At 49.1% G+C, this 23,602-nt stretch overlaps 1 protein-coding gene across 3 annotated transcripts in view; it reads left to right on the forward strand.

Annotated features, from left to right (window-relative positions):
* The window catches only part of SCUBE1 (signal peptide, CUB domain and EGF like domain containing 1), a 1,846,233-nt gene that overhangs the window by 1,620,009 nt on the left and 202,622 nt on the right, over positions 1-23,602 (forward strand). For all 3 annotated transcript variants that reach the window (XM_085652470.1, XM_085652471.1, XM_085652472.1), the window contains one exon: positions 6,937-7,134. In XM_085652470.1, coding sequence (XP_085508596.1) covers positions 6,937-7,134 — 198 coding nt within the window. The remainder of the gene's footprint in view (positions 1-6,936; positions 7,135-23,602) is intronic.

A 23,602-nucleotide genomic window follows, 5' to 3' on the forward strand; every position in this document is an offset into this window, starting at 1 on the left:
CTATAAATTACCAGTGTGCTTAAAAAGTAACAATAATAAATTACCTTAACAACCCACAGCTCTGAAATGTTCTCCACATCCATCCAAGTACTACAAAATGTCTCACAAGTAAATAGGTGTGCGTATCACTGGAGAAAAAAGGTGCGCGTATCACCGAAGAATACGCCCCATAATTAAACTGTGATAATTATGGTGGGCGCTTCAGTGAATGAGCAGCAAATGTAACTCCTTACTTGGATTCACTATGAATTATTACAGTTGTTAGGTGTGCGCATCACCAAAATGCATGTGACGTCCTACATTTACATACAGGCTCCCAAAATTCAGGTGTGCACATCACCAAAACGCGCAATGAGAGCTCTTCCCGCAGTTCAAATACAAAAGGATTGTTCCGGTAACTCCAGAACTTCCAGTGGTTCCCAAAATGGTATCACGTAGCGTGCAATATGTAGTGACGTACTCGACGCTGCCCAGAAGACGCTCACAAGGTTGCCGGGCAACCAGAGATGCAAGAATTACTCAGGTTACGGCAGCCTACTCCTCTTTGTCTTGACAACGCCGGACGCAAACGATAAACAAGGAACAAGGTTTGCTGGGTAATATGAACATTGGCTGCGTCAAACTTAATCCTCAGCCCTGCTTGAGCCTTCTTCACTCCTCGCTCTTGCACCAGGCCCCAAACCATTAACTTGCTTGTAAAATCCTCACAACTTCCCTTCAACAGTTCGGCTCACCGAGACATCACAGATGTGCAACTCCAGTCTCTAACACATATGCTGACCTACTCTTATCCTCTGCTTGCGGTTCTTGGAAGCTTCTCAACACCACCACATTCTTGTGCACCAGTGCGCCAAATCAGTCCCTTTTTCAGTTGTAGTCAATTTGTAAGGACTACTCCATGCAGGTAAGTTGATATCTGCAAGAAACACGTTAGTTAGATTCCTCACCTTAGAATATCCCCAGGCGTCAGGCTGGATCCGGAAAGATTTTTCATCAGCAATACCCTTGCGCGTCGTCTGCGACTCCGCATCTGTCGTCGGCGTCGTGATCGCCGGGATGACGTCGTCGGAGTACTTAGACGCCGCCCTCGCGCGCTGACGTCTGTTCTTCTTTTTTCCGCGCCAGACAGCGCCGATCCGGGAAGAGCATACCATTTTAGTAATTTTTTGACTAAACTTTTTGAACTGCTTTGGTTCTATTCTCGTCGACACGACTCAGGTGCCGGTAGGGATGCCTGGCTTTAAAGCTTGTGACTCCTGTCACCGACTGATGTCGGTTACGGACCACCACCGCCGGTGCCTCTATTGCCTTGGGGCCGACCGCGATGCCGAGTCGTGCCCCGACTGCCGGGCCTTGACTTCGAAGGCTAGACGGGAGCGGTCCCGCAAGTTGAAGCTTAGCAAGAAGTCCAAGAGGCGACATCGCTCTTCGGGCTCCCCTCTCCAGTCGCGCAACTCGGCTGAGGTTCGGGTGCTACCACCCACGTGGCTCCGTCAGAGCCGCAGGAGTCCTGTCCGTCCCCATACCCGCCGGTCCCTGGAACTGACGCGACTCCGGCGGAGATCAGTGCCTTCCTCATGGCCATGAGAGGCCTGGCTCCGCCATCGACGCCTGCCGGCATGCCTTTGGGCCCCGGGGGCTCGGCTAGGAGGCCTAGCGAGCCGGTGGCTCCGTCCCCGGCGGCGTCGTCGACTCCGGTCCCAACGCCGCAGTCGGTCGACCTCACGACCCCTCCGCTGGTGCCGACTCCGGTGCCACCCCCGGCGCCACCTTCGGATGACGCTGTTCCCCAGTTTAGTCCCGGGCCTGGCATCGGAGCGGCGCCAGCCGGCGCTGCACCCGACGCCGATGGGTGGCAATTTCATCTTCCTCCCAGCTCCGATCATTCCACCTGTCTAAAAGGAATCGGATGACGGTGACGACTGGGAGGGGTCTGAGGACCCTCTGGCCCGGCAGGGCCAGTTCTCTCAGGGCTGGGCAGACGAGCTGTGGGATGCCAGTGGTCTTGACACCTCCCCTGACACTGGCTTCATCTCTCCTCCGACCGTGGCTTCGGAGGAAGGTGCTGCATTTTCTGTGGTGCTGAGCAAGGTGGCCGAAGCCCTTGGGCTGGAACTACCTGCTGTGGCCGTGAGGACTAACCTTCTCACTGAAGTGCTCCAACCGTCAGCAAGCTCCTCGGAGCCTATGCTGCAGTTTAATGAAGCACTGGTTGACATTCTGAAGGGCACCTGGTCCAAGCCCTCCACAGTACCTCCCGTGGACCGGACGACCCCAGTTTTCTGTCCCTGCACCCCACCCCCGAGAGCCTGGTTATCCAGGCCTCTACTTCCCAGACCTCCTTCCAGTCTGCTCCCCCGGATCGGGAATCCAAGAGACTAGAACAGTTTGGTAAGAAACTGTTCTCCTCCCTTAGTTTGGGATTGCGGTCTATTAACACCGCTTGTCTTTTGGACCGTTAATCCCGCTCCCTGTGGGATACGGTGGAGGACATGCTGCCCCAGTGTCCGGAGGAGGCCCGGACACGGCTCACCCAGGCTTTTGCTGAGGGGCGGGATGCAGCGCAGCATGCAATCCGATGTGGACTGGACACTACGGACTCGCTGGGTAGGGTAATGTCGACCACGGTGGCGCTTCGTCGCCACGTCTGGCTGCGGTCCACAAGTTTTTCTGGGGATGTCCAGAGCACCCTCATGGACATGCCCTTCGATGACACTCGCCTTTATGGCGACAAAGCGGATAGTGTGCTGGAGCGCTATAAGGACTCCAGGGCAACGGCCAAGTCCTTGGGCCTCTCGGCCCGCGCCCGCAAACTTCTGCTTTTTGCCCCTTTCGTGGCCAAGGAAGGGGCGTCCCTCACGTCTGCCTAGCCACAGGCCGCAGAACCAACCTCCACGCGGTCACGGACGTGGATTCCGCCGAGGCGGTACAGGGGGACAACGTGCCGGTTCGTCTACATCTACCCCAGCAGCATCCGCCTCAAAGCCCTCCTAGTCCGTGCTTTCAGGCCTATTCCACGCCAGTGGGAGGCAGAGTTCGCCATCACCTGCTCCACTGGCGTTCCATCACATCGAACAGGTGGGTGCTGCAAATCGTCTGAAGGGGCTACTCCCTCCCCTTCGAGGCGACCCCTCCAGCCATGCCACCGCAGTGCCACTGCATATCGGGGGATCACTTGAAACTTCTACAGGAGGAAGTTACGGCCCTCTTGGCCAAGGGGGTCATCGAGCACGTTCCTGGTCCAGAAGTAGGTCGTGGTTGTTATTCCCATTACTTTCTGGTTCCCAAGTAGGGCAAAGGAGGCCTACGCCCTATCTTGGACCTCAGGAGCGTCAACGCCTTCCTCTGGAAGGAGAAGTTCAAGATGGTCACCTTAGCTCAGGTTCTGGCTGCCCTAGACCCTGGAGACTGGATGGTAGCGTTGGACTTGCAGGATGTTTATTTCCACATCCCCGTCCTGCCGGCCCACCGACGTTACCTGCGGTTCACGGTGGGCCAAGAGCATTTTCAGTTTACTGTGCTCCCCTTCGGCCTCACCAGTCCCCGTTGGGTGTTCACGAAAATGATGGCGGTGGTCGCAGCTCATCTGCGCAGATTGGGGGTTCAAGTCTTCCCCTATCTCGACCACTGGTTGTTGAAGGCGGGCTCGCCCCAGGCAGTCGTCTCCCACCTCCAGACTACGGCCGACCTCCTGCATTTGCTGGGGTTCTCCATCAATCTGCCGAAGTCGCATCTGAGTCCCTCCCAGAAGCTCCTCTGCATCGCAGTGGTTCTGGACTCAGCGCAGTTCCGGGCCTATCCTCCGGAACAGCGGGTCCGGGATATTCAGGCCCTGATTCCCATCTTTCGGCCTCTATCCCAGGTTTCGGTCAGGTTGGTGCTGCGACTTCTGGGTCTAATGGCCTCCTGCATCCTGTTGGTGCATCACGCCAGGTGGCGAATGCGGGCTCTGCAGTAGGACCTGAAGATTCAGTGGGCCCAGCATCGGTGCAACCTGTCCGACCACGTCCTGATCTCGGAGGGCACTGCAAGACAGTTGCAGTGGTGGCTCACGGACCGCGATTGGGTCAGTGGCAGATCCCTCTCCCTACCCCAACCGGAGCACGTAGTGGTGACGGATGCGTCCCTCCTGGGGTGGGGGGCCACATGGGAGAGGCAGAGATCAGAGGCCTCTGGTCTCCGGCGGAGTCCCGGCTCCATATCAACCGTCTGGAGCTGAGGGCGATCCGACTTGCACTGAAGGCATTCCTTCCCTCTGTCCGGGGAAGTGTGGTGCAGGTGTTCACGGACAACACCACCGCCATGTGGTATTGCAACAAACAGGGCGGGGTGGGGTCGTGGAACCTTTGTCAGGAGGCTCTGCGCCTCTGGACATGGCTGGAACATCAGGGCATCACCCTGGTGGTTCAACATGTGGCGGGCTCTCGGAACGCTAGAGCAGACGAACTCAGCCGCCGGTGCATGATGGATCATGAATGGCGTCTAAACTCGGATGTGGCGCAAGGCCTCTTTCGGCAGTGGGAGAGCCTTGGTTAGGTCTATTTGCCACCAAAGAGAACGCGCAATGTCAGCAGTTCTGCATGTTGGAGTTTCCAAGGCGGCACTCGCTCGGGGACGCCTTTCGTCGCGAGTGGAGTTGCGGTCTGTTCTGCGCCTTTCCGCCTATACCACTTCTGCCCAGAGTGCTGAAGAAGATCAGGCGCGACCGGGCCCAAGTCATCTTGGTGGCTCCGGATTGGGCACGAAGATACTGGTATCCCGAGCTACTCAGTCTGTCGATCGATCCCCCGATACGACTACCTCTTCAGGAGGACCTTCTGTCGCAGCAGCAGGGGACTGTCCACCACCCGAACCTGTCCAGCCTCCACCTCCATGCGTGGAGATTGAGCGGCGGCAGTTGATGCCATTTGGCTTGCCTCCTGAAGTCTGTAATGTTATTCTTGCAGCCAGGCGTCCCTCCACAAAATCGGTATACGCCTGCAGGTGGAACAAATTTGTGGCATGGTGCACAGCAAAGGTTGTGGATCCCCTTTCCACCCCTCTTTCTGAGGTTCTCCTCTTTCTCCTTTCCCTGGCCCGGCAGGGCTCTGCTCTGGCCACCCTCAAGGGATATATTTCAGCTATTTCTGCTTTCTTACGGCTTCCTGATCAGCTTTCTCTTTTCAATTCCCCTGTTGTTTCTCGATTCTTTAAGGGCATTACTCACATGTTTCCTCCTGTCCCTTTCGTAATGCCTCAGTGGGATTTGAACCTTGTATTGACCTTTCTGATGTGCGCTCCCTTTGAGCCACTTCATAATTGTCCCCTTCGTCTTCTCACTCTTAAGACTGCCTTCCTGGTTGCCATCACCTCTGCTAGAAGGGTAAGTGAGCTCCAGGCTCTCTCTTCTAAGCCTCCTTTCCTTTCTGTCCATCCCGACAAAGTTGTTCTCAGGACTCGTCCTTCCTTTCTCCCCAAGGTGGTAACTGCCTTTCACATCGGACAGTCTGTTACTCTGCCCACCTTCTTTCCGCCTCCGCATCCCTCGAAAGAGGAAGAGAGGCTCCACCGTCTGGACCCAAAGTGGGTGCTGTCTTTCTATCTGGACCGCACCAAACAGTTCCGGGTGGACGACCAACTCTTTGTTGGCCACGTGGGCGCTAAGAAGGGGTGGGTGGTGCACAAGCGAACCATCTCTCGGTGGGTCGTTTTGTGTATCAAGGCCTGTTACTCCTTAGCTAAAAAGGAACCTCCTGTAGGGCTGAGGGCCCATTCCACTCGGGCTACAGTGTCAACCACTGCCCTGGGCCGGGGAGTCCCCTTGCAGGACATCTGTCAGGCAGCAACGTGGGCCTCGCTGCACACGTTTGCCAAACACTATTGCCTGGACAGCCAAGTCCGGAGAGACAGCTTCTTTGGCCGTTCTGTTCTCCAGGACTTTCTGGTGTGATCTTGGTTCGCAGGCCCACCACCGGGGTTGGTATTGCTGGGAAATCTATTCTAAGGTGAGGAATCTATCTAACATGTTTGTTTCAGATGAACAAGTTACTTACCTCCGGTAACGATATATCTGTAAGAAACATTTGTTAGTTAGATTCCTCACCGCCCCACCCATCCTCCCCGTTCTGCGAACCGATATCTAGGGTTGAGGTCATCCCTTTCAGGGCCCTAGAATTTTTGGCACCAGTGTCGGTCTCTTGCATGGCTCTGCGTTCCTGGCGCGGAAAGCTATGTACAAGAACTGACGTCAGCGCGCAAGGGCGGCGTCTAAGTACTCCGATGACGTCATCCCGGCGATCACAACGCTGACGACGGGCGCGGAGCCGCAGACGACGCCTAGCGATGCGCAAGAGTATTGTTGACGAAAAATCTTTCCGGATCCAGCCTGACACCTGGGGATATTCTAAGGTGAGGAATCTAACTTACAGATATATCGTTACCGAAGGTAAGTAAATTGTTCAATAGGTACTTTATTGGAGACCAAGCAGGTACATGCAGCTAATAGCTGTACTCTCTTCAACTGCCTAACACCACATTCCATATTCTGGAACCAGTGGCATCCTGTTACTAGGGAGCTGGTAGCCAGGATACCACAATATGTTAGCAAAAATTCAATTGTAATGAAAATGATGTTAATATTATTTCAGAGTAGATATCAAAGACCATATCTAAAGATGATGTGTCTGTGGTCTTGAAATATTTTGTTGTTACAGTAAAAGCAAGACATGAATGTTCATTTTCCAAAGAAATAATATCTTTGAATGTGTACATGTATTCAAATACACTTATAATCATATTCAAAATGTTCATTTTTGCTGCTGCTTCTGCTTTGCTACTTTACTCTAAAAGCAGTAATCCTGCTTCCTGTTGTGTATATATATTAGTTACTTATTACAATATTTAAATCAATAGTTGTAATTGAACCTAAAAAACATTATCTCTTATGTTCATTCTCAGATTTGTACTGTGGAGGCGAACTGGGTGATTACACTGGTTACATTGAATCCCCCAATTATCCTGGAGATTACCCAGCCAATGTTGAATGTGTTTGGAATATCAATCCACCCCCGAAAAGACGTATTCTTATTGTAGTACCTGAGATATTCCTTCCAATTGAAGATGAGTGTGGAGATGTTTTAGTAATGAGAAAAAGTGGTAAGTTCACAGTTGTTTTCGGTACTTGTTTCTTTTAATGAGCCATATTGAATCTGGCAGAGTCACAGCTAGAAGACCATTAAACCTACTTGGTATATCTTGTAATCAAACTTGAAATATTCTTTTTTATTCAGTTAGAACTTGAACGGTTTCAACCCCGCCCCACTAGTTGTGGTAAGAGAGATGACAAAGGGCTTTATAAAGTTGGCAAAAACTTAGCAGATATCCCATCCACTGTATTATAATTGCATTATAGCCTATAGCCCTTGTAAAATGGTGAATGTTTATTCTTTATGTTTTGACAAAGTATCCCATCGGCTAAACTCTAAATAAGGCCCATAATCTCCCACTATTGGAAAGCAATCTAGGTATTAAAACGACTGTAGTAAGAGAGCTGATCCTATCCCTTAGTTCACCCAGATGCTGTGGCCTCAGCGGTGGACTTTGATGAACTGTTAGTGCATCTTCCTGCATTCCTGACATTACCAACAAAATTTAAAGAACTGAGAATACTCGCTTTAGTTTATTAAAGCACTTGGGTCCTTCTAGTACAGTAAGCGGCTGCAACAATGTCTATGTACATAAACGTCAGAAGAACATCTAAACATTTTTCAACTGTCTTGTTACAATGTAGCTCCATTCTGCATGCTTAGTAACTCAAGATGTAAAGGTCCATGAAGGCAACAGCAAGTTATCTGAGGGCGGCTGAAAAAAGGTGAAAACAGTCTCATTAGGAAGTGGAAATTCATATTCATATGGTTAAACATTAGGATTACTTTTCCCACTCCACACACATTTGGGGCCACATTGATCCCTGCATGATTAAAATCAGGCATATTTCCAACCCTGGCACCACAACAACCCACAGTTTACTTTCCTCTCTACACCTGAATGCCCTATGGCAACCCCAGCCCTCCCTGCCCCCAGCTCAGACACCTCTCAGCGCAATCAGAATTTCTACTTCTTATTTCCCTCTTTCAGCTGTAAAGGTATGCCTCGGAGGTGGAGATGTTCAGCTAGCGTGTCGCTTTGTTTAATTCATGGAAGCGGCAGGGGCAAAAGCTCTGTCGTCAAGCCACCGGAATGCTTTATCACTGCATCCAAACGTCTCTTAAAGTGTCACTTTATAGCGAATATCACAGTTTCAGGTCGCCCCCCACCTGGATGACACATGCTCTAGCAGGACAGTCAACAGTAACACATCCTTTCGACGGTTTATAAATCAGACGAAGGCTGTACAGATACCCTCCCACCGAGACCCGAGCTTCATCTTTTTTTTTTTTTAAGGAAATAAAATAGAGGAAGAAAACAAAACACACTTTATGTTTTCTTGATTTTTATCCCCCCCAAAGGTTTTAGGTTCTAAAAAAGGACAGTAAACAGTAAATGACTTGGTAAACAATTTGTATACTGAAAGGGTAAAAGACTTTACAAATCATGGTACGTGACAACAATGACTGATAAATGCTCTACTTATATTAACACAATCTTTGAAAGTTTTATGACATGTCTTTTTAAATTTGTCTTAGAATATGAACTTCGCTGCTATGCCGTTTTTTATGAGGAAATTGAAAAGGTTTTAATTAACCAGACAATAAACTATTACTTACTTACTCTTTCAATCTATGGACTTGCCCTCGTGTCTGATGACTGACCTTAGAAGCATAACAGAAACACAAAAGGAGGGCCAGAGGAGATTTGGAGACCATCAGGAATTGACTCCCCAGTAAAACACTATGTACCACAATAGAAACCATGGGTCTGAACAAGAAAAAGTAAACAAGAAACACAAATGTTTAGCTGAGATAGAGTATTTTAAAGGACCAATGGTGGCATGCTTCATCCCTGGGAATCTCCTCACACCGTGATGCCTAGTCATGGGGCAGGCTACAACCCTCTCACTGAGGGAGAGGAGCACAGCAGATGTTTGCAGAGGTTAGAAAGATCACCCTACAATGAGCCTGGGGTATTCGAGGACGTAGAGCATGCAAAAAGTGGTGTGATAAGTAAAACTGGCTACAGAGTATGCAGACACGTTTATTTGTGTGCCCCTGGGCCAGGATTAAAAAACAAAGGACACTGCAGGAAAAATTAAACCTGTGGGATGTGTCACCAAGGTAGGTCAATATGTTTCTGCTCATAACCCCCAGGCTAGGTGTTGCATCATTTATCAGGACCTATAGTGATAGAGCTTCTGCTTCGTAATTGTATTTATAAAATAAAGAATAGTATAATGCAAAACCATCCAGTGGCCTTTTGTGAATCCAAGATGGGGATCCACTGGCAGTCACCTACAATTGTCGGCTGTAGTGCCTCAGCTCGGGTCCTGGCGTGGGGCTCAGGGTAGCCTCAATCCTCCTAGTGAGGGGATTCCGGCAGCATTCGATGCCAGGTTAGAGGGCCCTCTAACCTGGGTCACTGCATTTGTCACAGAAACTCTTTTGTTACTTGAAGTTCATAGGTTACAATCATTCTAATGTAGCACAGCAGCTATAAATTTTCGTCAAGGAGCTATATGCAAACTTTAAGGCACAGATAAACAACCATATTGTTTACTTTTAACAATCTTTCATTACTCTAAGGTTACTAAAAAGGAATTTTTGGGGGGTTGTAATAGACTTATTAGTATAGACTACCCCAATCACTGCGCTAAATCCTGTCTTCGTGTTTCTCTGGATAAAGCACTCATAAAATATATTGTCAACAAGTATGATCAATATGTGATTCCTACACCTTGTACCCCTCATTGTCTTATGCCAAATTTCCTGTATATGGACGTACACACTTGTATGATTCATTATCTCTGTATGATAGCTGTGTGATGTAAAGCATTCTCAATCAATCAATCAATCATGGAACTTATATCGCGCACTACTCACCCGTAAGGGTCTCAAGGCGCTTGGGGAAGGGGGTCTGCTACTGCTCGAACAGCCAGGTCTTGAGCTGTTTCCTGAAGGCCAGGTGGTCCTGGGTCATCCGCAGGTGGACGGGTAGGGAGTTCCAAGTCTTAGCTGCCAGGTAGGAGAATGACCTTCCTCCAGCGGTGGCTCTCTGGATGTGAGGGACGACGGCGAGGGCGAGGGCGAGGTTAGCGGAACGTAGCCGGCGGGTGGGCGTGTAGAAGGTGAGGCGGCTGTTGAGGTACCCTGGGCCTAGGTCGTGGAGGGACTTGTGTGCGTGGGTGAGGAGTCTGAACGTGATCCTCTTGTTGACCGGGAGCCAGTGCAGGTCTCTCAGGTGGCACGAGATGTGGCTGCGTCGGGGGACGTCCAGGATGAGTCGGGCGGAGGCGTTCTGAATACGCTGAAGTCTTTTCTGAAGCTTGGCCGTAGTACCGGCGTAGAGGGTGTTTCCGTAATCTAGTCTGCTGGTGACGAGAGCGTGGGTGACCGTCTTCCTGGTCTCGGTTGGGATCCATCGGAAGATCTTTCGGAGCATGCGGAGGTTGTGGAAGCAAGCTGAGGAGACGGCGTTGACTTGTCTGGTCATCGATAGGGAGGAGTCCAGTATGACGCCCAAGTTGCGTGCGTGGTCCGTCGGTTCAGGTGCGGTGCCTAGTGCCGGGGGCCACCAGGAGTCGTCCCATGCGGAGGGTGATGGTCCCAGGATGAGGACTTCTGTCTTGTCCGTGTTCAGTTTCAGGCGGCTGATGTTCATCCATTCAGCGACGTCTGTCATCCCTTCGTGCAGGCTGGCTTTGGCGGTGTCGGGGTCTCTGGTGAGGGAGAGAATTAGCTGGGTGTCATCGGCGTAGGAAATGATGTTGAGGTTGTGTTGGCGTGCGATGGCAGCGAGGGGTTTCATGTAGATGTTGAAGAGAGTGGGGCTGAGCGACGATCCTTGCGGGACGCCGCAGATGACTTCGGTGGCCTCGGAGCGGTACGGAGGGAGGCGTACTCTCTGTGTTCTGCCGGAGAGGTATGAGATGATCCATTCCAGAGCCTTCCCTTGGATGCCGGTGTCGTTGAGGCGTTGGACTAGTGTGCGGTGGCAGACAGTGTCAAATGCTGCGGAGAGGTCTAGGAGGATGAGTGCCGCTGTTTCGCCGTTGTCGAGCAGGGCTCGGATGTCGTCGGTGGCTGCGATGAGGGCGGTCTCGGTGCTGTGGTTGGCTCTGAATCCGGACTGTGATGGGTCGAGGGATCCGTTCGTCTCGAGGAAGGCTGCCAGTTGCTTGTTGACGACCTTCTCGATGACTTTGGCGGGGAAAGGAAGGAGCGAGATGGGGCGGAAGTTCTTGAGGTCGGTCGGGTCCGCTGTTGGTTTCTTCAGCATAGCGCTGAGTTCGGCGTGCTTCCAGCTCTCCGGGAAAGTTGCTGTGTTGAAGGAGGTGTTGATGATGTCTCGGAGGTGGGGTGCGATGGTAGAGGCTGCCTTGTTGAAAACATGATGGGGGCACGGGTCGGTCGGAGATCCGGAGTGGATGGTGTTCATCATGCGTGACGTGTCTTCGGGGGTCACCTCGGTCCATGTCTGGAGGGTGGCGGCGGGGTGCGAAGGTACGACCGATGGGTGCGGGGGTGAAATGTCGAAGCTGTTGTGGATGTTGGCGATCTTGCGGTGGAAGTACGAGGCGAGGGAGTCGCAGAGGTCCTGTGAGGGAGTGATGTCGTTGTTGCCGGTGCTGGGGTTGGAGAACTCCTTGACGATGTTGAAGAGCTCCTTGCTGTCATGGGCGTTCTTGTCCAGTCGTTCCCGCAGAGATTTCTTCTTGGTGGTGCGGATGAGCTGGTGATGTCTGCGAGTTGCGAGTTTCAGTGCTGTTCTGTTGTCGGCGGTCTTGTTGAGGAGCCAGGCCTTCTCGAGGGTGCGGCAGGCCTTCTTGGAGTCCTTAAGTTGGTCGGTGAACCAGGGGGCCTTCTTGCTTCTGGGCCTGGTGAGGGGGCTCTTCAGTGGCGCGAGGTCGTCGGCACAGGAGGTCAGCCACTGCGTGAGGTCGAGGGCAGCTGTGTTAGGGTCCGTGGTCCTGGCAGGTGGGCTCTGGCTGAGGGAGGTGGCGAGCTGGTCGGCGGTGATCTTGCTCCAGTTTCTGTGGGGAGCCTGCTTCGGGTGATGGTGGACCGTGTTCTTTCTGAAGCTGAAATGGACGCAGCTGTGGTCGGTCCAGTGAAGTCCGGTGGAGTGGCTGAAGGTGACGTGCTTGCTGGACGAGAAGAGTGGGTCGAGCGTGTGGCCGGCGAAGTGGGTGGGGGTGTTGACCAGTTGCTGAAGTCCGAGGTTGGCGAGGTTATCCAGCAGGGCGGTGGTGTTGCGGTCATTGTTTCTCTCCAGGTGGAAGTTGAGGTCCCCGAGGAGGATGTAGTCGGCGGAGGGGAGGGCGTGAGGGCTGATGAAGTCGGCGATGTCTTCGCAGAACTGTGCGCGTGGTCCCGGGGGTCTGTAGATGAGGGTGCCTCTGAGGGTAGTCTTGGGGTCGGTGTGGATCTGGAAGTGCAGGTATTCGGCGGCGTTGAATACGTCGATGGAGTCAGTCGAGATGCGAATGGTGCTCTTGTGTACGATGGCGATGCCTCCTCCGGTCTGGTTGACGCGATCCTTCCTGATGATCTTGTAGCCGTCCGGGATGGCAATGGCGATGTCGGGGGCTGAAGAGTCGTTCATCCAGGTTTCCGTGAGGAAGGCGACGTCTGGAGATGCAGTGTCGAGGAGGTTCCAGAGTTCCACGGCGTGTCTGTGGACGGAGCGGGTGTTGAGCAGGATGCACTTGAGGTGGTTGCTGTTGTCCGTCTTGGTGGGCGTGGTGCTTGTTTGGAGGCAAGAGAAGTTGCAGGATCGGCAGGCGAAGGGTCCATGGGTGCGTCGCGGGGACGCTCGGTAGCAACCGGGGGCTCGGGCGGTTTTGAGTGCGATGAGCGTAGCGAAGTCGTAGGTCCTGCGGGGGGGCTGGCGGGCGCGGGGACCAGGGGGTCTGGCGCTGGGCGCGGTCCAGGTGCGGACGGGCGCAGACGGGCTTACCTTTGGCGCACCTTCGGCGCTCAATCGGCGCTCCCGCTGCGCGCGTCCGCTGCGCGGTCGCTGAGGGGGCGTCATAAATAAGGAGCCGGGAGGGAGGGTCAGCGGGAGGCGGGAGCGGGGTGGCCAATGGGCAGGGAGGGGGGGCGGGACTGAAGGAGGAGGCGGGAGTGGGAGTGTGAGCCTGGGGCAGCGGCGCCGAGAAAACGGCGGGAAAATCGGCGGGAAGCGACGGAGCCCAAGGAGTGACCAGGTAAGTGGCGGTGGTCAGCGGGCGTGAGGAGTGAAGGTAGCGGCGTGGGTGGCGACCAGGAAGCAGCAGGCGGTACCTGGGAGGCGGCGGAGGCGAGATGCAGGCAGCGGCGTCAGGTAGGTGGTGAGGAGCGGCAAACAGGCGTCAGGCAGCGGAGGCAGGTAGGTAGCAGCAGTGGGAGGGAGCGTCCGTCTGTGCAGGCATAGGGGGTCGCACTGACCAGCCCGCGGGGTCCCCTTAAATAAGGAGCCGGGAGGGAGGGTCAGCGGGAGGCGGGAGCGGGGTGGCCAATGGGCAGGGAGGGGGGGCGGGACTGAAGGAGGAGGCGGGAGTGGGAGTGTGCGCCTGGGGCAGCGGCGCCGAGAAAACGGCGGGAAAATCGGCGGGAAGCGACGGAGCCCAAGGAGTGACCAGGTAAGTGACATTCTACACCTCAGGCAAAAGAAACTTTAAAAACAAGGAGTGCTGATGGCTGTTTAGTTCTTTGTTTTGGGTCCAGCTCGAAACGAAAATAAGTAACCCGACCTCGCATCTTGCAGATTTCTTCTTCAAATGCAAAGCAGATAAAGTGCTGGCACGGCAAAATGTGTCACAGTGTCGGCAAATTACACTCAGACAATTTAGCATATTTGACTGAGGCTGGCCCAACCCTGAATCCGGCTGGACCCCCCCTAATTTTTTCCTCGGGATGGAGGCAACACCACTGGTGTTCTATGTGTCAGTCTGTTTGTTCATTTACAGGTGCCAGGAGTAAGGGGTGGCAGAGTGCACGGAATACTACTCTGCGGAATTCCGCTGAGTCAAAAATAAACTCCACTACTATACGCAAAGTTCCACTTTCGGGCGGAGATTGCCGACGCGCCCGTTCGTGTTGCATTGGGAACATGGAGTGCGTCTGCGCCCTCCAAAATCACACGTGAACGGCACTATGCGTTCCTCAAGTGTGTTCTTGCGTTCTAAATCATGCACAAACAGCACTACGAGGTCCGCATGGGTGTGCCCATCTTGTTTTTCTACTCTCTGTTATAATGCTGGGCCTAAATTTTAATCTGTCCTTAATCTTTGTAATCTTACTCCTTTATTACTTTTCTACTCCTAATTTTTTTTTTTCTATAATAGTGTGAGTCTTTGTGTATTTTACATTTTTGTGTACTTTTTTTTGTGTTTGTGACTTTTTGATTTAGTTTATTTCCCCTTCTTTCCTTATTTCTTTCTTCTTTACTGTCCCTTAATTTTCCTTCTTATTATTTCCCCACCCAGCCCCATGGCAGAGGGGCAATTTCCATGCAGGTGGCGCCGCCGCCCAGATATGCAGCCCTGGGCGATCTTTGGAAGGGAGGTGGTGGCAGCACTATTTTTTTTGTGCAGCGCCAAATCACCTCCATGCTGGCAGCAGGTGGCAGGCCCAGTAGTGGCTACATCCTTTGGGAGTATTGGCGGTGTTGGGGAAAGGTGCGTGATGAACATGGCCAATCTCTCATAAATTGAAATGTGTTAGAGCTAGTTATAAGCAGGAAATGGAAAGCCTTCTCAACAAACATACACAGACCCCCCCTCCCACCCCTAATGTAGTGTCCTGCAGACTCGTTCATTTTACAGTATGTCTACAGTTTCCCATGATAGTGCAGGCGGGAAAAAGTATGAGGTCCCACTCCCATTACATTTGCCATACAACACCATATGTCTTTCATTGACTATTACTCCATGCCCGACTTGTCTAACTTTGTTAACCAACCAATCAAACGCCTAGAGTGATATTTGGAAGATACTGATGTGCCCACTGAGCTGTAGTGCTGCCTTGCAGTTGAATTTGGGGATGCGTATATGGGATCTAAATTACGTGTGAAGTTTTATTCTAGCCACACAGAACATCGGTTATGCCGGGTCCAGTGACTCTGCAGTAGGAGTCAGTTGGAGGGGGAGAAGCGGCAGCAGAGACGGGCACAGGTAGGTTACATAATTTATTGCAATTACTATGTTCACTAGCTATTGCCATGATGTTGCTGTCGTCATAAAAAATGACTGTGAAGTGAAACTTCCCACCCCGACCCCTCGCATTACCAGTCACAGCGGTGGTTGAGTTATTATTATGGCCGCTTCTATCTGCAATGCAGCAAAATCTCACATAATGAGCTTAGATGGCTTGAGGGAGACATGAAAGAATGGAAGGTATCTTAAAAGAAAGGAAATGGTATATGAGTGAAAGAGTGGGTGCGCAGTGGATGGGTGAAAGGATGGTTTGAACAAAAGGTTGCTATCGAATGGGTGGATAATGCATTGGGAATTTTGGTGAAAGACTGGATGGAGAAGGCAAAGCTTAATCATTGTGGCTATGTGTGAATTAGAATGAAAGGATGAATGAATATTTGGATTGTTTGGATGAATAAGCAAGGCAGCTCTTCTTATGAGGAGTATGCTGCTGCTCACCTACACTGCTTACTTGGTTTATGTAGGGTTATCACTATCATCCAAAGCTATGGTTCTAAGTGGGAGTTATTTATTTATTTATTTTGAGTCTTTGTTCCCCTCCCTTGACTCACTGTATTTGTTTAGTGAGCCAGATATATCCTACCTATCATTCATCATCCCCGGGCCCCGCCTATGGCATTTTTGCCAACTATGACCGAAGTGCAGTATGGGTCAATGAATTTGTTACTGTAGTGTTGGCTGTGTAATGTGCATCCACTTCAGTTAATGCAGCATTTATAATGTTTTCAATGCGTTGCAAACCGAACACACAAGGTGTGTAGTCTCTTCGCCAACTCAGTCACCTCTTAGTACTTCACTCCTTTATTTTTTCCTAAGTTCTTCCATCCCAGTCTACCAAATTGGAAAATCCATTCTTGGCACATGCCACATTTAATGCAATACCCATGTGAAGTGATTCCAGAACATATTTAATGGTTTCCCATAACAGATTTCAGTTACACTTGTTCAGATTTTTCCCTTTCTCATTGTACCGTGACTGAATAAGCCAAAGATGATGAATCCATGATTAGTGTAGTGGCCCCTCTATTACATATAAAAAAGCTCTACCCGACCTGTCTAATCCCTCTACCCTCCCCTGCAGTAGAGAAAATCAAGTTTCCTTTCCTCAGTTACTGCCCAGCAAATTAATTTATTGGAAATACGTGGTGGCGGGTGAGGCCACAGAGTAAAGTAAGAGTAAAACATGATTTGATGTCAAGTTTAGCATATGGGATACACAGTGACTAATGTGTCAAATAAAATCTATATAGTCCGCTCCTTTACCTGTAGTGCAGTCCACTAGATTCATTTTCCTCAACGTCTACTTACGGCAGACATGATAATATATTAATATACACATTTTATACATGAGGTGTGTGACTGATGTTGTATCTTATTTATTATTCATCTGCCTCTTTGGAGACAGGATAGAAGAAGACATGTATTTGGAGAAGAACAGGGCCATTGAAATTAAAAATAGATATTTGTCAACTACAGCTGCAGACAGTAGAAAACTAGCAGAGACGCTGGCTAGCAATAAGCATGGCTTCATTATTTTAGCACCACACACAACTTGTACTCCATAATAGTGCATATTGCTGTACTCATCAATGAGAGTCATTTGTTTTTCAACTCAAAGTGTCTGACTCTGTTTATAGTTACTTAAAAAGCCTTTAGAAGAAAAAATATAATGAAATCACTGTTTTTTTTTAAATCCTGTGATGTTATTCTCTCCCCGTTAATACTTTTCTGCCACACAGTCAGTGCTTTTTTATGTTTGGCAGCATGGGTGGGTAAAACACAAAATTGGCCTTGTTACTCTCCTAATCATAAATAATCCCATCAAATAAATTCCAATGGCCCTAGGGGACCAGCAATGTACTGCTACTGTGCCACCCAGTGATTTAAAACAATTGTTTGCATAGAGCATTATTTACAATTTGTCTTTGGCAATAACATTCCTGAGGGTTTGCAGCTACCTTTTAAGGCGACTCCGCAGCTAGACCACTTCAGGATTTCATCTCTTTTCTTTTCCCTTACCTTCATGGTTGTTCCTCCCTTGGTTTCTTCCTGACTTTCCCAATCCATTATGTTTTCTGTAAAGTGATGTTTGATGTTGTTTGCTTTTCCTATTCCTTTACTATTTAAAAGCTTTAGTCTGTTTGGAGGGTAAGTCACAACAAAGGTGTGTTCCTCTGCTTGTTTCCTCGCTCCCTCCAACATGTTGATCCTGACTCTTTGCTCTTGTGACATCCGTGCCTGGATTCTTGACTGCTGGTTTTCTCCAACGCTATAAAGACTTATCAGCGAGGAGATTATGCCATTGGTTTTTCCTCCTGAGAAGGTGTCCGCTTCTCGAGTGCACTTGCCTACCACATATTTCAGTGTGTGGTGACATCGTGGCTTCCGGAAGGAGTCGCCCTTACCTCCGATAAGAGAAAAGTTTGAAATACATGACTTTGGGATATGTGCTGTAGAAAACTTTATCCAGTGTTTGATTTAATAGACTATGATGTAGTTCATGTATAATAACACAGGCCACTCAAAGAGTGCACAAAACAACCGATTTACCTCTCAGTTTACTATTGGCATTGTCGGGGGGGGGCGAAGAATGAATGTTACCAAATTCATATTTGAAAACTATCCCTTTTAAAAAATATGCGCTGATATTGTGAGAAAGTCATCTTTTATGCCTTGATCACCCCCATTTTTGACTGATACTGGTGGTACCTGACTGTGCCTTGGTCCCTGCTAACCTGGCCCAGGGCCAGTGCTTTGATTAAAAAGGCATATGGTCATTAGGCGTGATTACAGTTGGCCCTGGCAAAGTACCTGTAAGTCCTAGTATATGGTTGGGCATGTAGGTTTAGAGGCCCAGCAGAATTCATGCACTTAAGTGTGTCCTGTTGTGTTGCTTTGCAAGCTGCTTTTAAATTGAAATTACATGCTAATTCGACTTTGGATGTAAAGGTACTTCCAAAGTATTAAACTACCTTACTTTTACATATAGGTTGCCCCTAAGATCTACACTAGTGTCCCCAGGGTAGGGTGCCAGGTACAAATAAGCAGGGACATGTTAAAAGATGTCTTATATGCCCTGGTGAGGAGACAACTGCCCATTTTCTTTTTCCTCATTGTAGCCTTTAGCTCCATAGGCTAACATGAGAATACTTTAATAAAGTATAACTATTGATAGGAGTGAGCTAAAATAATATATCAGGGAATTAAAAGATTGGTTAAATCCAACAACTTGCCACTGTTGAATTTATCATAATTAGTACCGAACAGAAGTTATGACATTTTCTTTCCTGTGAGGCAAAATCCAGCCTCCTAGCAGCCTCTCTGGATTAGCCATTCTTATTCAGCTGAGCCAAACTGCTTTGATGAGGAGATAAGTAGTCTGCATGGAGACAGAGGTTATCTGGAGGGGAAGATCTGCAATGCAGAGAACAGGTCAGGAAGGTTGCTGGGTAATCAAATCGAGCTTCAAAGAGAGCAGGACAGTAAGAATGCAAGCCAGGCCTACCCCCACGTCCTATGCCCCCTGCCAGATGGGACCCAGAGGAATGGAATTGCAGGTGGTCTGGAAGAGGTAGTGTTAAGGGTAATGAGCCACACCAGTAGGTTGGCTTAGCCCGGTCTTCACTCCACAGAGAAAGATTGTCCATGTTGAATTTTAAAGTGCAGTGCTTTGTGGGACAAGAGTATGCCACACTTTGGAGGAAACTATGATTCTTTTGGGTGGCATCCTGCACCCCGTTGAACAGGGGTGCCCCCTACTTGTTGCCCCGGCACATTGTGGAAATTTCTGAGAGCTGCATAGCAACTCAGATCCTCTGCCTGAAGCTACATGAAGAAGGACTGCCCTGCTAGAACCCTGGCCTGCACTCTGAATGGCTGACCTGCTGCTCACTGAGGAACTACAGCCCTAAGGACTTTACCTTTCTTCAAAAAGAGAAGGAGTGGAATCCCTGAATGCAACAGGTTACAGGAGCTCCACCTGCATCATCTTCAGCGAGAATAACCCAACTGAATGCCTTCAGCTGGACTTTAAGTATTTGTCCAGGTGCATTGTGGGAACTGTAGTCCCAACTCCCATGGAGCAACTCAGAGACGCTTGAACCTTAGATTTGGGTTTTGGACGCTTTGGACGCTTTGGACTCACAAGAAGAAATACATGAAGAAGTTCCACATGTTTGGAGGAGTTTGGAGAAACTTTTGGAAAAGGCTCCAGAAGTTCACTATCCGAAGTCGAGAATCAAGCCGACTACGTCTAACCACGACCCAACCTGGATTTCAGGTTTGTTCGCTGAGAGCTTTTGAGCTTCTGAGCTCAAGAGGAGTTGGCAGGGGGCTCCAGCTGAACCAAGCCTGGTGAATGTGCTGCAAATCCTGTCTGACGAAGTGCCTTTCTCGGGTCAAGAGGGAAAGCTCCAGAAAAAAGTTACTAAGTGCGAAGATAACATTTTGACCGAGGCCTCTCGCTTAGAGTATCCTACCAGGGCTCCATTGCGGACAGCCACAAACTTTGACTTTGTCCCGATCAAGCGCGACCAGATGACACAATTTGACGCCATTGTTTCTTAAGCACTAGAAAGTCTTTATTCTTGAAAAATTCCTATCTCCAGTTCTCTACATTGAATGTTTGCCGTTTTGTTGTCATTTTAAAGATAAAAGTATTTCCTATTTTTATAAATTTCTGGTGGGTTTTTATTATGTGTTGTGTCTTACATATTTAAAGTATTTGTGTTTTTTAATGCTTTACACACCTGTGTCTTAAGATAAGCCTGCCTACTCGTTGCCAGCTACCAAGGTCTGAGCAAGGGAATAATTTGTAGAGACCTTGTCTGGGCCTTATATTGTGTTGGTGGCCTTATTGCTAGTTGTAGGTGCATACTTACCCCTACTAATAATCCAGCTCACAACATATATAATCTGATGTACTAAGGTGAAACTGTTCTGCATTTTAATTAAATAAACATTTAGAATTTTGGAGAGACTTTATCCTACTTTTGCACTTATGCTGCAAGATGTCTTTAAAAAAGAAGGTGTTTCTAAAGTTAAGCGGTGCAGGACACCCTGGTTACTTCCTTTAACTTTGTTGAAACTTTAAATACATGTTTGCCTGTTTATTTAACATATTTTTAATGTCAGTGTCGTGTTAGGTTAATAGCAGCCCAGTGCTGCTGTTGACTAGGGGGCTGCATGAAAATGTCTGGCGACCCGCATGGGCCCTACTTGGAGTATTACTGCGCTGGATCAAGGCACTCTTAATATGTTGGATGTTGCATCTGTTACTTTTTGGGGGTGTTCTAAATCCGCTCAGCTCTAAATAAGGCCCTATGTAATTTCCTGTAATTCATGCACTCATCCTCACATTCAATCACCCTATCATCCATACACCTAGTCGTTCATCCATCCATGTGCTCATTCATCATTAAATCATTCTCACAATCATCCACTCATCCATACATACATACCAACATGCTATTCAGTGAAGAATCACTGCCACTTATTAAAATTCCAGACATATTGTTTTTTCAGTGCCTTTTGATTTTGAGGTTTGACACAGATTAACCATGCAAGCAAGCCCCTTGGAATAATTGTATCCACAACAGCTTACTTGTTATAGCAACCTGGCGTTTTCTTTAAAAACATGTATAAAACAATATACCACCTCATTTTAAAGATGGGAAATTGGTGGGCATGCATGAACATTGAGATGTCACTAACTGTATTAGAGCTGCTTTCTTACAGGAAAACAACATGCATACAGCATGTTATCCTTATTGGTTAACATACAGACTAGACTACTTTCTGATGGATACTTCTACCAGCAGATTCCTCACCTGCAGAATAATTCCACACTGAACCCAGAAACTTCAAAGCTCTCTTGTCACTGGTAGGAGGCGCTGGCTTTGTATCGCTGCTTGAAGTGGCATCTGATGACATAATTGATGAATCCATGATTAGTGTAGTGGTCCCTATATAAACCATATAACACCCAACCCATCATAGCAATATCAGTTACTCTTTTTTGTATACTTTTGATGCGGATCCTCGCTCTCTAAAGTTGTGTATTTTCCTTACAAGAAACTTTTGTCGTGCAGTACCATGCATTCGCCTAAACATTCAACCTTAATGTGAATTAGAGACTGTGAGGGACAGATGTCCATCACTGACCCCCACTCTGTCTGCCTTTTGTGCCTTGGTTTGGGCCATGATTACTGATCCTGCGAATCCTGTAGGAGCATGCACTTGAAGGCCATCAAAGACCAGGAGGCAAAGTTCTTCATGACCTGGGCCAGGGACGAGAAGCAAAGTCACCCTCAGACCTGGCATAGATCGAGCTCACTCTGAACACATTCTTACAATGGTAAAAAAGAAAACACCGGAAGCTCAAGAAGCACTCCCCAGGTAGGTCACCTCGGCGATCCATGACTCCTGCTGGAACTTCATCTTAAGAGCTGGAGCTCATCACTACGGAGCTTGCTAACCCCTCTACTAGGACCACTGCTCCAGACCCAGCCCTGGAACTGTCCTGATCATTGTAGTCCACCTCAGACTTACCGTCGCCAGGAGATACAGTGTTCATCTCCTCGCTTCTAGTTTGGAAGATCATCTGGAAGATGTGGAAATCAGAGGGCTGTTGCCTCTGGCAGAACAGGTTCTCTACATAAACCTGTTAGAACTATGGGCCATTTGGCTGGCGCTCAAGACCTTCCTCCCCCTACATCCAAGGTCAGTCTTTGCAGATCTTGATGGACTACATAACAGTGATGTGGTATGTCAACAAGCAAGGAGGAGTAGGCTCTCACCTCCTTTGTCTGGAAGGGGTGAGACTGTGATCTTGGGTACACCATCAAGGGATTTGGTTAATCACCAATCACCTAGTTGGATTTCTGACTCCCTGAGCCAGCGTTATCTTGCAGAGTTTTTGGCACCAGTGGCATTTCTTAATGTCATGTTTTCCTTGTTTACTAGTGGTGATTCAATACTACTAAGTATGCCTTGGTGTCATACTGACTCCCAATGTTCATGCCATTGGCCCTGATGCTGCTTGGCTCTGTCCCACTAGAACAGACACTGGCTTTCCCTTCTTTTGACCCAAAGCTTTGATATGCTGCACCACATCTACCCCCTATTACCACCTACACCGACGCTGCTGCCACCATCTTCACCTCCGGGTAACGGAGTATGTAAGTACTCCATCCAGCAGTCCCTACGGCAGAACCTCTACTGGTTTTCAATAAAGACCTCCTAAACCTGGTTCTAGCAGAATGGGAAAGATCCAATTCCGCTCGAGTGGTTAATAGACATATACATTTCCACTACAGCCCTGCTCCTGGTGATCCAGCATTCATCTCAGCTAACCCTTCACCAGTGAGCCTGGTCATACAAGCATTATGTTCATCTGGACAGTCAGCAGTGACCTTCTCGACTATACCATCAGATAGGGAGTCAAAGCATTTAGAAGCAGGGGGGGAAAAGATCTTTGTAGTGAGCATGGGTTTGAAGTCACTGAATACAAGCTGCATTCTAGTAGGCTACACCCATGTCTTGTGGGATATGACTTGGATGATGGTGCCTTTTGTACCTGAAGACATAAAGCACACTTTTAGGAGGTAGTCAATGATGGCCAAAACGGATGATGCCACATCATAAAATCAGGACTGCATAGGTCACTCTGTAGCCCAAGCAATGGGTCTACCTCCAATTCTAGGGACTCCATTTACCATCTCCTTCCAGGGATTAGCACAAATGTCAGCATTTTTGTAGCTTTCCAAAAGGATTCTCCTTTAGCCAGCGACAATCCTATCAGCCACAATCTCAGGAACAACAGAATCCACTGGTCAAAAAGTATAGTGGGAGAACCATAGCAAAGGGCCCATGATCCACCCAGTAACCCTGTTACTCCTCCGCACCATTAGGCAAGCAGAACTACTATAGGCCATTACTACAGACCAGTGGGCCCTACAGATCATAGAAAGAGGTTACACCAATTCCTTCCTTCAGGCTCTGACCCATTTTCCTCTCTTTCTTTCCTCCCTCCTCCAATATCACCTTGCCATCCTGCAACAAGACGTGGCAGAACTCCTACGGAAAGGAGCTTTGGAGTTAGTATCGTAACAGGAAAGGGATGAAGGATTTTACTACAGATACTGACTTTTCCCCAAAAAGGACGGTGGTCTTTGTCCAACTCTAGACCTAAGAAACTTGATTCTTTAACTAAACAGGAGTTCAAGATGCAAACCCTAGCTCAAATGCTGCTGCTGTTGGAAGCTGGAGACTGGA

Source organism: Triturus cristatus, chromosome 4_1 (genome assembly GCF_964204655.1).
Source record: "Triturus cristatus chromosome 4_1, aTriCri1.1, whole genome shotgun sequence".
Classification (NCBI taxonomy): Eukaryota; Metazoa; Chordata; class Amphibia; order Caudata; family Salamandridae; genus Triturus; species Triturus cristatus.